This window comes from Myotis daubentonii, chromosome 16, assembly GCF_963259705.1.
Source record: "Myotis daubentonii chromosome 16, mMyoDau2.1, whole genome shotgun sequence".
In the NCBI taxonomy this organism is placed as follows: Eukaryota; Metazoa; Chordata; class Mammalia; order Chiroptera; family Vespertilionidae; genus Myotis; species Myotis daubentonii.
This window is the reverse complement of record NC_081855.1, coordinates 42,098,354-42,114,062: the sequence shown is the minus strand read 5'-3', so window position 1 is coordinate 42,114,062 and position 15,709 is coordinate 42,098,354. Positions and strand designations below refer to the sequence as shown.

At 55.5% G+C, this 15,709-nt stretch overlaps 1 protein-coding gene across 1 annotated transcript; it reads right to left on the bottom strand.

The window, feature by feature from the left end:
• Positions 1 to 249: 249 nt before the first annotated feature.
• Positions 250 to 15,204, bottom strand: CNTNAP1 (contactin associated protein 1). Its single transcript, XM_059670232.1, has 24 exons — positions 14,992 to 15,204; positions 14,040 to 14,141; positions 13,746 to 13,939; positions 13,215 to 13,362; positions 12,892 to 13,095; positions 12,188 to 12,372; positions 11,586 to 11,726; positions 10,856 to 11,117; positions 9,085 to 9,234; positions 8,649 to 8,820; positions 8,098 to 8,204; positions 7,838 to 7,957; positions 7,267 to 7,470; positions 6,911 to 7,067; positions 6,701 to 6,828; positions 6,243 to 6,428; positions 5,534 to 5,755; positions 5,040 to 5,279; positions 3,897 to 4,250; positions 3,601 to 3,728; positions 3,091 to 3,184; positions 2,664 to 2,909; positions 2,518 to 2,565; positions 250 to 1,629 (listed from the first exon to the last, which is right to left on the bottom strand). The coding sequence occupies exons 1-24, from the start codon at positions 15,053 to 15,055 to the stop codon at positions 1,301 to 1,303; spliced, it is 4,185 nt and encodes a 1,394-aa protein (XP_059526215.1). The 5' UTR covers positions 15,056 to 15,204; the 3' UTR covers positions 250 to 1,300.
• Between the last annotated feature and the right edge of the window lie 505 nt (positions 15,205 to 15,709).

Sequence of the window (15,709 nt, the reverse complement as noted above, 5' to 3'; positions counted from 1 at the left end):
TGGAAATGATCCAGGGATGATGGTACAGGGACAATTCGGCTGAAGCTTTAGCATTCTGATCCCCACTTGTCCACTGAGATGTGAGGCTGGGTGAGATTGAGGGTTGGCAAGAACCAGTCAGGCTCCTGGTAGGTGATGCAAGGATTCTGAGGGCTCCCTGTAGAAATTCCCAAGCCCTCAAATTAGTTCTCTTAAAGCCATTCCACTTAGCCTACCCGCTAACCACAACACCAGCCACCACACACAGTCTGGGACTCTGCCACTCTGTTTTATTAGAACGGCTCTACGTCTGAGAGCACAGCTTCAGAGTGGAGGCCGACTCAGGCTGGATGAGTGACCAGCAGGCCTCATGGGACTTCCAACACAGGAGAAGCAAACTACAGACCACAGGCACAGCACAGGACAGGACAATCGATTGCTTTTTTCTTCTTTTATATATAAACTGATAATTTAAAAATTAGAATAATATATAGTTTCTCTAGAGAGAGACTTTGCAACAAAAAATATATTTAAAGAATGTGACCTCCTGGGCAAATGAAGCAGCATCTCTGAGCGGAGGAAAGAGGGCTCCTCATGCATTGGAGAGGGGGCTAAGCCTTTTGACAGGCATCAAGGCTATTGCATATCTTGGAAGAGGGAGGAAGAGTATGGAGCTGGCTAGTCAGTGTGTCTGCATTTTCTCTACGTTGCAAGTTTTTATGGCTTTGGCTAAAGCATTTGAAGCAGCAGAGGTACTAAAGTGCTAAACTGAAGCCTCTCAGTCTATAAAAAACAAAAAAGGAGGAGGAGGGTAGGACCCAATGATGAAGCCCTCCCTACCACCCAGCTGAGTGGACACAGATGGAAGATGTGCAGGGCAGGGGGAAGGCTGGGGGATATGTTTAGCAGCCTCCTCCCCCCATACCTCGTGCATCCCTGCAATCCCACACATCTATCCCTGCTGAGATTGAATGTTTGGAGAGAGACAGTTAATCTCCCCTGCACTCTCTTAATCCCTGGCAGCAGCTGGGACAGGGATGGCAGGAAGGACCTGTCTCAACCCCATGAGGCTTTCCTTTTGGGGCAGGCAAACCACCAGGAGCCTGGGGAAACGGAAATGGGCAGGGCACTGGTTTAGGCAGTGAGGCTCAGCTACTCCCTTTGGTCCCATCTGTAGCTCTGCCCACCAAACTTGGCAGGAGGGGAATCCTCTGGGTGAGCAGAACCAGCTAAAAGGAGTCAAATGTCCCTGACAGGGTTGGGTAGAGGCAGGTTATGGGGAATTCAGGGAAATGGACTTGGTCCCTGAAGCCCTTCTGATTCATTCAGATCTGGACTCCTCCAGGATCTGGGGTAGGTTTTGGTCCCGGGAGCCGGGGCCAGGGGCTGGGACTGGGTTTGGGGCTGGGGCTGGGGCTGGGGCTGGGGCTGGAGCTGGGGCTGGGGCTGGGGCTGGAACTTGGGTGGAAGCTGGTGTAGAGGGCGGGGCCTGGGCAGAGCCTGAAGTAGGTAGGGGAGGTTTGCTGCCAGGGTGGTAATCGTGGGTGGCCTTGGGCTCATTGGTATGGTAGGAACCCTTGTAGCGATGATTTTGCAGATAGAAGAGCACCAACATTCCCACCAGCCCCAGCAGCAGGAAGGCCACCAAAACTGAAAGAGGAAAAAGAAATAATTAGAGCAGATCTTTGGGGTTTCTCCTACATACAGACACAGATGCATGCTTTTGAGTAAAAGCAAACATGAACAACAGTGTTCACTCTACAACCATCAAGCTATTCCTTAGTGTCTGGTAGGTCTGAATTCCTGGCTTATCCCCCGCCATCTTCTAATATTCTCTTTTCACATCTCTTCCTTTTTTTATATATATATATATTTTTTATTGATTTCAGAGAAGAAGGGAGAGGGAAAGAGAGAAAAACATGAATGATGAGAAAGAACTATTGATCGGCTGCCTCCTGCACGCCCCCCACTGGGGGTCGGGCCCACAACCCAGGCATGTGCCCTTGACTGGAATTGAACCTGGGACCCTTCAGTCCACAGGCTGACGCTCTATCCACTGAGCCAAACCAACTAGGGCAGTTAACCCTTCTTATCTCTCTAGATGTTACTATACCCCCATTTCCTCATTCCTTAACCATCGTCCAATCTTAATATTTCAATTAAAGTCTATAACATAAAAACAAAAGTCTATAGCATCCTCAAACATTTAAAAATCTCTATTCCAATTACATACTACTTCAGCATGGCCTATCTCAACCTTCTTTGCACTACCATGTTCTACAGCAGTGGTTCTCAACCTTCCTAATGCTGCGACCCTTTAATACAGTTCCTCATGTTGTGGTGACCCCCAACCATAAAATTATTTTCGTTGCTACTTCATAAGTGTAATTTTGCTACTGTTATGAATTGTAATGTAAATATCTGATATGCAGGATGTATTTTCAGGGATCGCGACCCACAGAATCTAGAGGGCAGGGAGGGAATGCTAACAGTGAGAGGGTAGAATCAGGAGGTTAGGGCAGGGATCACACTACTCACAGCCTAAAAGTATGGCAACCCATCCATCATCATGGTAGTATGGGAAGTCTGAAGAAGAGAAAGCACCAGTTAGGAGAAGCCTCCGATATGGTAAGAAAATATTCTTTCTCTATTGTCCCTCCCTCTTGTGTGTCCTGGGGACATACCTGGAGGCAGATACCAGGGATCCAGCTCAGGTGGCACCTCTGAGAAAAGACGTGGCATGGCTCCACAGTTAGATTCAGACAGTTCTCCCTGAACTCGAAGGGCCTCAGCTAGCTCAGCAGTCATGGGTCGAGGGGTTCGGAAGTGGGTTTTGAGGGGAGCCACATTGTTGAATCGAACACCAGACAAGCAGCCCGAGAAACCTGGTGTGTTGTAGCGCTGGATCTCTGGGTCAATTACTCCTGTTTCTGGGGGAGAGGCAGGCCCAGAAAGAAAGCGTTTGGACCACCAATAACCCTCCCTTACCATCCACAGATTTCCTACTAATCAGCACTTTCTCTTTGATTCCCAGTTCCTTCACTCTCATCTGGGCTCCAGGGACTTCACCCACAATTTCTTACCCCAAATGCATTGTCACCCTCAGCTTACCCATAACACGCCCTAGATACAAGGCCTTGGGTGAGTCAAGCTGGCTGTCCACCAACAGTGAGAACTTCTGTTCTGTCAGTGGGAAGTAGTCCACCTGAGATGGGGAGGAGAAAGGAGATGCGGGAGGGAGAACCAGAGGCAGACGCAGCCACGATCATCCAGGAACCCTGAACTCTGTCCCAGCAGGTGGTAAGTCCTAGCTTTGTCCTATGTGCGCCACCCCTGGACCAGATGTAGAATTTGGTTTTAAAAACCCAACAGCCTGGTTTTGAGCCCTGTTTTTGCAGCTTTCTAGTAGTTTAACTTTGGGGAAGCACTTTACTTTCTGAGTCCGTAATTATTTGTAAAACAGAGATAATAAGTAACGTGTACCTGAACTGCCTCACAGACCTGTTGTGAGAGTCATATGAGGTAATAAATACAAATATTAAATATTTGACATTTTCCTGGGTGTCACAACCTTGATCATGAGGTTATGATCTGAACTGGTCCACTTCTCTCTACACACACCTGGATGAACAGCTGGCGGTAAACCCGGGTGATATTGACACTGTGGGGCTGACCATCTGTAACTGGTCGGGTGGTTAGTTGGTACACGTAGGGACTGGTGCCCAGCTGATATCGCAGCTGTAGAGTCCCTGTGGGGTGGAGAGGAAAAGAGGGAGTCTCCCTTCAGGTCCCACAATCCCCCTTTTCTAAGAGCACTTAGGTCCTTTTATGTATTAATTAGTGAATCGGTAGTTGTGAGAATGAAGGGTGCCCTGGAAGAAGCTGGAGTTGAGGGAGAGAGCCTGTCAGGAGCTTACCATCTTCCTTGATGAGCACGGCCATGTAATCACGCACAAAGGAGCTGACGTAGAGCAGGACAGCGGGGGCAGATTCGGTGCTAAAGCTGAAAGACACCTCCTCTCCAGTAACATTGTAGACAGGACCCCGGTAACCTGGCACAGGCCGGCCAGGCTGCGGGTAGTCAGGCAGACGGTACCCAGGGCCATGGTAGCCAGGTACATAGCCAGGAGTGTCGTAGCCGGGGATGTAGCCTGGCTCGTAGCCTGGCACCGGCCGGCTCAGCATGTGGGAGAACTCCCGGGCTGCAGAGCGCAGTGCTGACTGCAGGTTATAGCGCATCCAGGTGCCGGGCTCAAAGAAACCACCAATATCTGAAGGCACAGGTGGTGAGGTCAGGGCTTCCATTCCCATATTCAGACATTGTATATGTCACACACACACCCCCCTGGACTTGCCTTCAGTTTCTGCCACCACCAGTTTCATATTAGCCAAGCCCTGCTGGGGTTGGGGCTGCATTTTACAGGTGGGGAAACTGAGGCTCAGAGGTGGGTAGTGACTTGCTTAAGGATACCCAGTAAGTGGAGAGCCAAGATTAGAACTGAGACATCATGACTCCATCCAGTACATTCACCACTACTCACATTTCCAAACCAAGACCAAAGGTCTTCTATTGGTCCCTAAGTCCCTAAATCTCCCTAATTCCATCAGACTTTCCATTAGTAACCTACCAGCCTTAGGGAGGATGCAGTCTGAGTATATGTGCAGAGCTCTTGCTGTGGTGAATGACTAGGTTCTCTTTAACCAAGAACCCGGCTGTAGACATGTTTTAGGAGTGCACCAACTGTCAAATAGGAAATGGCATAGGAGGGCATCATGCAGCCTGAGGTGGATATGCTTGCAAGGGGGGGGAAACCTGTGTTACCTTGGTGATAGAGGAAGATGGGGAAGTTATTTGCTTGTTGCTTTTACTACCAGCTAGCTGTACCACCCCTTCCTTACCCCACTTGATGCCTTTGGAGTCACCCAGCATCTTCTGTTGTCTGATGGCCCCAGATCAGAGCTCAGGAACCCAGAGACACCCTCCTTCCTTTCTTCCCTGCCATCCCTACATCCCATTACACCCTACAGCTCCCTGTCCTTCCATAACCAACAGCACTGACCATGGTTGCAGTATGGCCCATCAAAAGCCGTGAGGTCACAGTCACATGTGTAGTAGCTGTAGCGTTCCACACAACGGCCTCCATGGAAACAGGGGAACCGGGGATGGGCACAGCGGCCTGTGCAGTTGGGTGAGGTACCCTCAGAGGCATTGGCACGGCCTTCCAGGTTCAGAGTCACTCCATTCAGACGCATAGCCCTCAAGCAGCCCACGAAGGGGCGCCTCTTAAGCTCTGCAGATCCTGGGAAGGGTGGGCAGGTTAAGAAATGGGTGTAGGGCAAGAGACAGGGGTAAGTATTGGGGTTGGGAAAGGAACCAAGGGAGCTAGAATAATGGACTAGAGCCAGGGACTGGAGAGGGACCGTGGGCCTCTGGCTCTCTCTGAAGCAGAGGGGATTGGGAATTAAGACACGGGTTCCTGGAAACAAGGAGAGCAGCCTTGAGAGGGTGGAAAGGTTAAGGAGACTTCAGACCTGCCTCTGGGTTGCTGCTTACCAACATAGAGGGGCTGGTCGTACTCCAGCCAGATGTAGGTCTGCAGGGGCATAGGCCGCACCACCCAGGGCCTGTGGTCCACGCGGAGCCGGGCCTGCTTCACGTTGATTTCAGCCCGGACCAGGTGCCACTCATCATCGTTGAACTCAAAATCATCTGAGTGTACTGTCAGGTTCTCATCTCCATTCCCCACGTCGAAGGCGAAGACCACATCTCGGGATGCTGGTGGGGGTGGGGGGAGAGGACTCAGACCTCCAAGATTCCTCACCCAAGGCAACCTCTCTTCTTCACTCTGGAGCTCCTGGAATGTCCCTCCAGTTTATCTACAGCCTGGGACAAAACTTAAAACGGCTTAAAACCTCATACCCCTGTTCTCTCCCAAATTTGCAGATGCCTGGAGCCAGCTTCCCACCCCCGCTTCTCAGGTTAGAAGCAGAGCTAGTAGGTAGGAGATTCCTCAGGATCCCAGCTTCCTTATTCACCTAAGGCCCCCAGAGGCAGACTGGGTGCCTCAGGTCACAAAACCAGCTTTCAAGACTGAGCTGGACTAGAACCCAGGGTCATCAAAGCCTTCTCCATAGAGAGGACAAGACATCTGCCCTCAAAGAGACAAGACATCTGCCCTTGTCTCTTTCCCCAGCCTCCACCTACACCCATTCTTCCCAGAGTTAGTCATCTACCCCACGTCCCTCCCCGTGTGCCTGCTCACTGTTTAGTTCCACCCGTATGTAAGGTCGGCACCACTGGTAGTAAGAGCCCCCCATATTCTCTAGGAAGACTCCTGAAGGGGCCGAGGTCCTGAAGTAGAAGGAGACATCAAGGCTGTGGTTGGCACGGATTGGAGGAAAGCGTAGTGCAGCCCCGGTGTGGAAGGAGATGGTGTTCCAGGAATTTCCTACAAAACCAGACGGAAGAAGGCCTTGTCAGGGAGGTTGGAGGGTGGGGGAGTAAGGGAGCCTCAAGTGAGTGGGGGAAGGAAAGGCCGAGGGACAACGGGGGGTAACCAAGGAGTGTAATGAAAGACAATAAGGTGTAAAGGAGCAATATAGGTGGGGGTCATATCCTAGGAGGACCTGGGGTGTCTGACTGTGTCCTGGAGGCACCCAGTGAGTCAGATGGCCTAGATTTTAGAAACTGGATGATACACAAAACGGGTCTGCCACTCACGATCGCCATAGCAGCGCAGAGGCCTCAGGAAAAACTGGGCCTCAGAAGTGGAGCGGTTTGTGTCCCCCACCACCACCTGAGTGACCGGCAGATGGTCCACAAAGGTCAGCAGTCCCCTGTCGGTTCTCCTGTGCGGGCAAGATGCAGTGGCTCAGCTCCGGCCATTCAGCGGCCCCAGATCCTAAGAGCCCCGCCCTGTGCCTCCCTCACCACTGGGGCTGATCAGCGTCACAGTTGCACTGCAGAGTAGGGTCCACACAGCTCCGGTCCAGACCGCAGGCACAGCGCTGGATCCCAGGCTGCGAGCCTCCCCAGTAGAAGTGCTGCTCCTCATTCCGGCCAATCCAGAAGCTGTAGGGGTAGCCTCCTGGGGAAGAGGTTCAGGTGGTTTCTAGGCCCTGTTCCTCCACAAGTCTCTGGGCTCCCCTCTCACCCTTCTAACCAGCCTCGGACTCTTGAACCTTCTAGCCCAGGGCTCCAACTTAACCATCTGGTTTCTTTCTCCCAGGCCCCCACTGGCCTCTCCTCCAGCTCTCCACCTCACCCTCCCAGACCCCAGACCCAACCTGCAGTGTTGAGCAGCCTGGAATTGTAGCAGGAGAATTCGATCCACTGTTCACAGTGCTGGGAAGCATTGGCCAGGGCACTGACTTCCTCCCAGGATGCATTCCAGTACTGGACAGCCCCCAGGAATGGCCGCTCCATGCTCGAACCTGTCACCCGAGTTGTCCACAGCCTGTCATGCCGCACAACTGTCCATGCCTTGTTCTCTGGGGGAGGGGAAGGGACAGAGCTTTGGCTGGAGATGGGCACTCTCTACCCATCTCCCTGCCCATTTCCACCACCACTGCTGCAACTCAGAGCCAATAAATGTGGCTAGCAGCTCCATTCCAGCCTAGCTCCTGGCCCTGGACATTGGAAGCTGGAGATGAGACAGCTGGACCACATCAGGAAGCTGGAATTTATCTGCAAGGCTAGATTACAAATTCCTGAGTGTCCCTTTTCCCTCTGCCCTCCTTTAGCCCCATCACAGTTTAATCTTACTGGCCCCTGCCCACCCTTCAATCCTTCCCTGTTTCCCCACCTCCCAGCATAGCCTTGTCAACTGTCCCTTAACCACCTATCAGAGCCACTTACCTCGAATATCACAGTATACTACAAATGGCTTCAGGGGGCCACTGCCATCAGGATCAATGGTGAAGTTTCCCGAAGTTTTCCCACTAAGCCGATAAGCCTCACAAGATTCCTTATACAAAGCTGGTAGGTGGTAGAAAGCAATTATGGGTTCAGAGGGCTAGCAGAGCCAGCCCCACCATCTCTAGCAGCCTCATGATCCCAGCAACCTCCTCCTGACCTCTCCTGTCCCCGACTCTTCCCCCATATCCCAGCTGGCTTACGTTGGTGGCAGGTCTCCCCCTTGTAGCCTGTCAGTTCACAGTAGCAGATGAAGTCATCCCAAGACTGGTAGCAGCGTCCATCATGCTCACACATGTTAGGGCTGCACCTAAGGAAGAGGTCAGCACCAAGGGAAGAAGCCTTATTGGGAGCTTGAGAGTGGGGTCTGACCCCTACAGACTCCACTCCCCACTCCTGAGAACACAGAACTCCGTGAGACACACCTCACCTAACTAGCCAGATATGAGCCTAAATGCTGGGCATTAGGCAGGCCTTGGCTCAAGCACTGTTTCCCCTTCCCCCAATGAACAAATAATGCTTTATACACCACCACCACCCAAAAAATAGATGCTTCATTTCCATTCTGAGCACATGTCACTTAAGGGAAGAAACAGGAAGTGAGAGGTCAAGGAGGAATCATCTTCAGGTGGGAGACTGAAGAGCTGGGACCAGGAGAAGAAAGATTGAGAAAGGCCACTCCCTTTGGGAGACCATGGGAAAGGGCTTTGGGGGGGGGGGGTCACCTCTTGAAGGGAAAGGGACTTCTGGATACCTATCAGTGATGCCACATGTGTCAAAGAGGACCTCAGCAAAGTATCCAAGCCGCCGGCCCTCCACCAGAGTCAGGTTGACCAGTTGACCATCCACCTTGAACAGCTCCATGCAGCCATGGAACGCCGTCTGGTTAGAGTGGCAGCCCCATCGACTGGCTGGCTTGGGACAACCTGGAGCAACCACCCCTGTGAGGCCCTCCCCAGGGGAGACCCCAGAGACCCTCCCCCAGGGAGATGCCAAGGGAGAGCCAGACATGAAGGAAGGGAGGGGCCAATAGATAATGGCAGTGACCTCCCGGTCCCCAAGACCCCAGAAGGGAAAGAAGGGTTTATTCCTACAAAGCTCTCCATGTAGTCCCATCTGGGTGGACTTAGGTGGGGGTGGGGGCCTTCCCACCCAGGGACAGGGGTCTGGCCAGGTTAGCCACCACTTACCCCCAAAGAAATACGAAGTCCCTGTACGGATCAGCAGTGGGTATGAGACCCTGACCTCTGCCCCCTCCACATCATCAATGCTGATGACTGCATGGTTTTCCTGTGCCGCGAAATTCACCTCGTGCCAAAAGCCATCATTCAGGCGGTACCCTGGACAGGAAAGGAGGATGCTGTGGGTGGGGAACGCACCAGGCCCTAGGAGCAATCTGTCTTTCCTGTGGAAGCAGCACCCCCACTCTGTGTCCCAATAGTGGACTATGTTCCTCCTCCCATTGTTACACTTATCACACTGGGTGGTGACATCTCTGAAAGTCTCTCTTCACTATCCATAACGCCAGCAGCTTATACAGTCTGCAAAGTTATAAATGAACTAGGGGCCCGGTGCACAAAATTCGTGCACTGGGGGTGTGTGGGGGGGAGTGTCCCTCAGCCCAGCCTGCCCCCTCTCACATACTGGGAGCCCTCAGGCGTTGACCCCCATCACCCTCCAATCGCAGGATCGGCCCCTTGCCCAGGCCTGATGCCTCTGCCAGAGGCGTAGACCCCCATCACCCTCCGATCGCCTGATCGGCCCCTTGCCCAGGCCTGACGCCTCCGCCAGAGGTGTCAGGCTTGGACAGGGGACCCCCATCTCCCCGTGATCACTGGCTCTGGCCCCCGCTCAGGCCTGAGGCCTCTGGCCCAGGAATCATGCCTGGGCACGGGACCCCCATCTCCCTCTGATCGCTTGCTCCACCCCCCGCCCAAGCCTGACGCCTCTGACCCAGGCTTCAGGCCTGGGCAAGGGGACCATCATATCCCCCCAATCCCCGGCTCCGCCCCCCACCCAGGCCTGATGCCTTGGCCAGAGGAGTTGACCCTCATCACCCTCCGACCACCAATCACCGGATCGGCCCCTTGACCAGGCCTGAGGCCTCCGGCAGAGGTGTCAGGCCTGGGCAGGGGACCCCCAGCTCCCCGCGGTTGCAGGCTCCGCCCGGCTGAGGCGTCCGGCCCGGGCAGCGGGGACCCGCAGCTGCAGCGGCCCCGCGATCGTGGGCTCCGCTTTAGGCCCAGGCAAGGGACCCCTAGCTCCCGGGACTGCCAGCTTCGACCGTGCCCAGCTCCCATCGCTGGCTCCACCCCTACTTCCTGCTATCACTGGCCAGGACAGCAAAGGCGCCTGATTCTCCGATCATGGCTGGGGGGCAGGGCAAAGGCGGCCCCAGGGCCGCCTTTGCCCTGCCCCCCAGCTCTTAGCTCCCCCCTGGGTTTCCAATCACTGTCAGTGGCAGGGGGCTTCTTCCTGCTTTCCCTTTTGCCTCCCTGCATTGTGCCTACATATGCAAATTAGCCGCCATCTTGTTGGCAGTTAACTGCCAATCTTAGTTGGCAGTTAACTGCCAATCATAGTTGGCAGTTAATTTGCATATAGCCCTGATTAGCCAATGAAAAGGGTATCGTCGTACGCCAATTACCATTTTTCTCTTTTATTAGATAGGATGACAAACACCTCCAGAGAGACCCCCCCCCCCCCCCGGAACTGGAGAATACCAGGACTCTCAGGCTTCCTGCTTCTCCCAGCACCCATAGCCCCTCAGGTCTGCCCCCAGCCCCAGCTGCCTCTCATCCACTCCCACCTTTTCCCAGGGGCCTGGGACCTCCTGCTCTGCTCCCCTCAGTCCAAGCCCACAGTCACCCCGGCTCTCCTCTGCCCTCTCTGGCCTCCTACCTATCTCTCTGGCCCCTGTCCACCCTTCAATCCAGGCCCCACCCCCAACCCATCCCTCACCAGCAGCGAACTGAAGCTTCTTTCGGCCGGTCTGTGCAATGGACACGTTGACCTGCCCTTCACTGAGCATCAGCTCCACGTGGCCCAGCCCGTCTCCCAGGCTGGAGTAAAGTAGCAGTCCCGTGAGGTCCCAGGTGCGGAAGCGAAAGGAGACTGCGAGGCGGCCACGTCGAGGGAACCCAGGCACTTGCAGGAAGTTGTGAGGACCTCCGAAGTTGACCGGGTGAGGAACCGGGTCCAGGCAGCGGAAGGCCACCTTACCCTGGAGGCGAAAGCAAGGACCCATCAGTGGCCTCAAGTTTCCACCCCGCCTCTCTGGGAATCCCATTTTCGTATTGGTCTAAGATCTTTGTCACAGCACTCCCTCAGTGTGGGGGCGATGGGGGAAGACCTTCAACCCTGACATTTCCACCCTCCTACAAACAGGTCCAGCTGTACAGGGGGCCTCCGCTCTCTTGCTATCACTGATCTACAACTGTCTTCAGGGCGACTCCTCCTTCCTGCCAACATCCAGAGGGGATTTCCCGTGGTTCTACTGCCGCTTCTTAACTGGGGTAGAGGGGTGGACTTTGCACCTCCTGTAATTTCATCATGACCCCCACTTGAGCATCTGGCTGGGGAGGGAGAGGTCCTGAACTTGTATCTGATTGTCAAGATCTCTTCCCGCTCCACTTCTTGGCTTTCCAAGTGGCTCTGATGTCCGATCCTCCCAGATCCCCAGCCCACTGGCCTCGAAGGTGATCCTCGAATGGCGCCGCACAGCTAGGTCCGCGATGTTGACTCGGTTGAAGATTACATTTTCCATGCAGCCACGGAAATTATGCCGATAGGCAAGGTTTTTCTGTGCGCCCACCAGACCCCCAATGAACATCTGCGGGCGGAGTAGGGAATGAGGGTGAGGTTCCCTGGGTGTGGGAGCGCATGCACCTTCCTGGAGCTCCCACCATGCGGCTTTTTTATAAAAGGCTTGAAACACACATTTCCCCAATGTCAGGGTTAAAGCTGGAAGCTCGCTGGGCCTCCTGAGGTTTGGGTTCTAGTCCTAACTCCACCACAAAGTGGCTGCACGGCCTTGAGTAGGTCAATAAAACTTTCTGGGATTCTTTCTGTGCAGACAGAAGCCAGGGTCTTTAATCCCGCACAGTTGGGCAATCCCAGGGGGTAATTTTCTCATCTTGCCCAGTCCTCAAAATCCAGATGTCCAAACCCCATCTCAATGGGTCTCGGGCGGCACCAGGAAGCAAGGTCTGACCTTTGGTGGAGGGAAGTGCTGTCCCCCACCCACCCAGCCAGCGCCCCCCTCAACCAAACGACTCCTTCTGCTCTGCTCACCTCATTGTCCAGGTTCAGCCTCTCGAAGTCGCCATTGAGAATGAAACGCTGCACATAGCCGTCCAGGGTGAGGTTTGCTTGGCGGCCATATCGGTCCACACGCACATAGTGCCAGTGCTGGTCATTGAGGACCCCACCAGCGCTCACCGTGGTGTGGCCAGGCCGTGGTTGGATGGGGCTGCTGCCTGAGGATGGGGTGGGGCGAGGTCAGACCTTGGGCCCGGAGAACCCCAGTGAGCCCTAGCCCCTAGGAAGCAGCAGCCAGGGAGGGTGGGCACAGAGATGGGACCACCGGGGCCTGGGATGGAGCAGCCGTCATTGGCAAGGATGTGACTTAGGGCAAGTCATTTAATCTCTTTGAACTTCTATCGGTAAAACTTGGGGCACAATAGCTGCTTCTACTTCATCATGTGGATGTTATGAAAAACTAATTAGACACAAAAATACTTTTTAATGTGTGTGTGTGTGATGTTTTTACATTGAGGAGACTGGGATTGGGGTAGCAGCCAGCAGCCGGTAGAGCTGAGACTGGAATCCAGTTCTGCTGACTCGGGGTCCAGAGTTCTGCTAGCCCTAAATTCTACACGAAAAAGGCGGTTGGTCCAAACGGGAGAGGGGACGTCAGGGGTGGGCCCGGCTTCGCGGAGGAGGGGCGGCGAGCGGCGCAGCCGCCGCGCTCACGAGTCCCCCCGCAGGTCGCTCACCCAGGCTCATGTGCAGCAGCAAGTGCGCCCCCTGTAGCTCGAGTGTCACGTAGTCGCCCTGGGCGCCCTCCGCGTGCAGCAGGAGCCCGTCCTTCTCCTCGGTCTTGAAGCTGAACGCGAACACGTCCCACAGGCTCTGGCTGACCCCTCGCGGGAAGCGGTACGAGATGGCATCGTCGCCGTCGAAATAGAGCACGTCGGACTCTGCGCGAACGACCGAAGGTGGGCCGGGGGCGGGGGGCCGGGGAGACGGCTCGTCTACCGCCCCCTCCCCCACCGCTCCACCCCTACCCCCACCCCCGCCACGACCTCCGCACTCTTACTGTAAGGACAGCCGTAGAGGCCCAGCCTCAGGCCGATCTTGCCCCGCGGGTTCCAAGCCAAGGGCACGATGCGGATGTACCGCGCGGTGAAGTGGTAGTGCAGGTCGTGGCGCACCACGGCCGACTCGTTCACGTTCCCGAAGAAGGTCTGCGGGGGAGAGAGGGGGAGTGACCGGTCCCCACCCTCGGCTTGTTTCCCAGCCCACAGGTGTCACAGCCGGACAATCTGGACTTTGCAAAGCAAACTCTCCTTGACCTCCCGCCTGCATGGCTTTATGCACACAGTTATCTCCTCGCCCGGAGTGTCCTCTCCCACTATCTCATTACTTCCTCAAAGCTCAGCTCAGGTGTCATCTCCTTCAAGAAGCTCTCTAAGGTTGTGGAACCCTGTCCTCCGGGAGTGTCTTGCCCACCTGTGAGCTCACAGTCCTTCTGAACAGAGTCTCCGAGTGGAAGTCGCTACTCCTAACCTGTGCCCTCACCCCGCCCCCGCCCCCCCCCCCGCCAGCGTGTATGCAGGAGCTGGAGTACCGCATTGTGCCCTTGTTGGTAGAACGGGGTCCAGCTGTCCACTCGGTCGCCGTAGAGCAGCATGTAGCGCGTGACCCAGTCCCACGAGTTAAAGGAGCCTTGCGTGGCCACCGCCCGGATCCGGTGCTTCTTCATTAAGTCGATCTGGAGCCAGGGATTCGGGTCACCAGTCCGGGGAGACCATCCACTTATGCCTATAGAAGGGACCAGGGCTTTCACCACTGGCTCCCCCTTTACTCCCAGCCCTCACCCCCCACCCCCAGAGTCCCTCCCTGCTCCTGGGGCCAGGCTCACCGTGCAGTCGGGCGAAGCGTGGAGCCGTGAAGAGCCCATAGTAGGAGGAGGCACCCAGGGAGCGATAGTACAAGGGCCCCACCAGCTCCTCATCACAGCCGTCTGGGTTCGGGGGGACAGACATAGGGGACAGGTCAGCCCCTCCCAGGCCTTCCCCAAGGCCCCGCACACTGAGCGACTGGAGCTCCTCCTTCTCAGGTCCCCAGCAGCAGACCCAGCCCTAACTTAAAGCCGGGCTGCAGCAACTGGGGCACACTCCGGGGAGGCTATCTTCTTCTGGGGGAACTCCTAGGCCAGACCCTCCCTGGCCCTGTTCCTGCCATGGTGTTAATCGGGCTCAGTACTCCCCAAAACACAATCTCAAACTCAGCATCTTTCAGAACCTGAGTCAGCCCAAGACACCAATCCAGCCCAACTTGAGCATCAGTCCCATCATCAGCATCCCCAAACCTGCACCAATTCCAGATCCAGGCCTTGGTCCCAACCCCAGCCAGTCCTGACACCATCACCAGTTCTGTGTCCAACCTTAGCATCAATCTGGCACCAACTCCACCTTGGATCCCAGTCCCCAAGTCCAGCCCCCAACCCCAAACCCTAGCCCCTGGGCCAGTTCCAAGCCCAAACCCAGCCCCTGGCAACACCTTAGTCCTAGCCCGGGTCGCCAGTAACACTTTTATCCCCAACCCTCAAACCGAGGCACTAGCTCTGGTTTGGATCGTAGTGCCAAATCCCAGCCGGGCCGACTCTATCCTCGGCTCCGAGCCCAACCCCAGCACCAGGTGCGCGCTCCGGCCGCCGAACTGCATTGCGGAGCGTGGGGGAGAGGCTGGGAAGGACGAAAGCGAACCAGCGAGCGCGCGCCGGCGGGGAAGGGACCGGCGACCACCCAGCCGCAATGCGGTGCTTTGAACTCCCGGGCCCAACCCTGCCCACCTCCGAGCCCCGAACTCACAGTAGCCCCAGCCCTGGGCTCCTGAGACCGCGGCGAGCAGGATGCAGAAGAGCCGGAGACGCATCCTGCAGGGCTCAAGGGTCTCCGCGGCCGCCTCCCAGTGCCCAGTTCGGGCTAGGGCTCCAGCTCCAGCTCCGGCTCCGGCTCCGAGCTCTCCTGGGGTTCTCAGCGGGTCACTGTCTCTCCTCCTTACCCACCCACCCCTCTTCCCTTACCCCTCCCCAACCCTTCTCCCCTCGCCCCCCCTCTCTCAGTCGTTCCAGGTTCTATGCTGCTCTCTCCTTTCCACCCTCTCTCCTCTCACCTCCCCCCTTCCCCAGCCTCTCTCTCCTAACGAGCGCTGCTTTCCCGGACTCCGCGCAAGCGCGCGCCTCAGCCTCGCTGTGAAGGGCGGGGGTAGAGAGCCTCCAGGCATCGGGAAATACCCTGAATAACCTGAGGCTGGCAGTGGCTGTGGTCGCAGGGGAGGGGGAAGGAAGGTCGTGAAAAATCCAAGGGGGGGCGGGGGGCTGGATATGGGGAGAAGAGTATGTAAAAGATTTTAACATTTTCCGAAGGCAAAGGATGTTGCAAGCACCCGTACTAGGCATCCTCATTATCCTGTGAATTCAGCATTTTTATTTTACTCCATTTTGCAGATAAAAACCCTGAGGCTCAGAGAGGTTAAAAAAAAACATACACACACACACACACACACACACACACACACACACACCAT

What these genes read in the sequence shown, in the direction of transcription:
- CNTNAP1 (XM_059670232.1), bottom strand. Translation starts at nt 15,055, where the DNA reads ATGCGTCTCCGGCTCTTCTGCATCCTGCTCGCCGCGGTCTCAGGAGCC. An exon ending in AGTATACTGTGATATTCGAG is followed by an intron (nt 7,471 to 7,837) that starts GTAAGTGGCTCT and finishes CCCCTCCCCCAG; the next exon opens with AGAACAAGGCATGGACAGTT. An exon ending in ACCGCCAGCTGTTCATCCAG is followed by an intron (nt 3,185 to 3,600) that starts GTGTGTGTAGAG and finishes TCCCCATCTCAG; the next exon opens with GTGGACTACTTCCCACTGAC.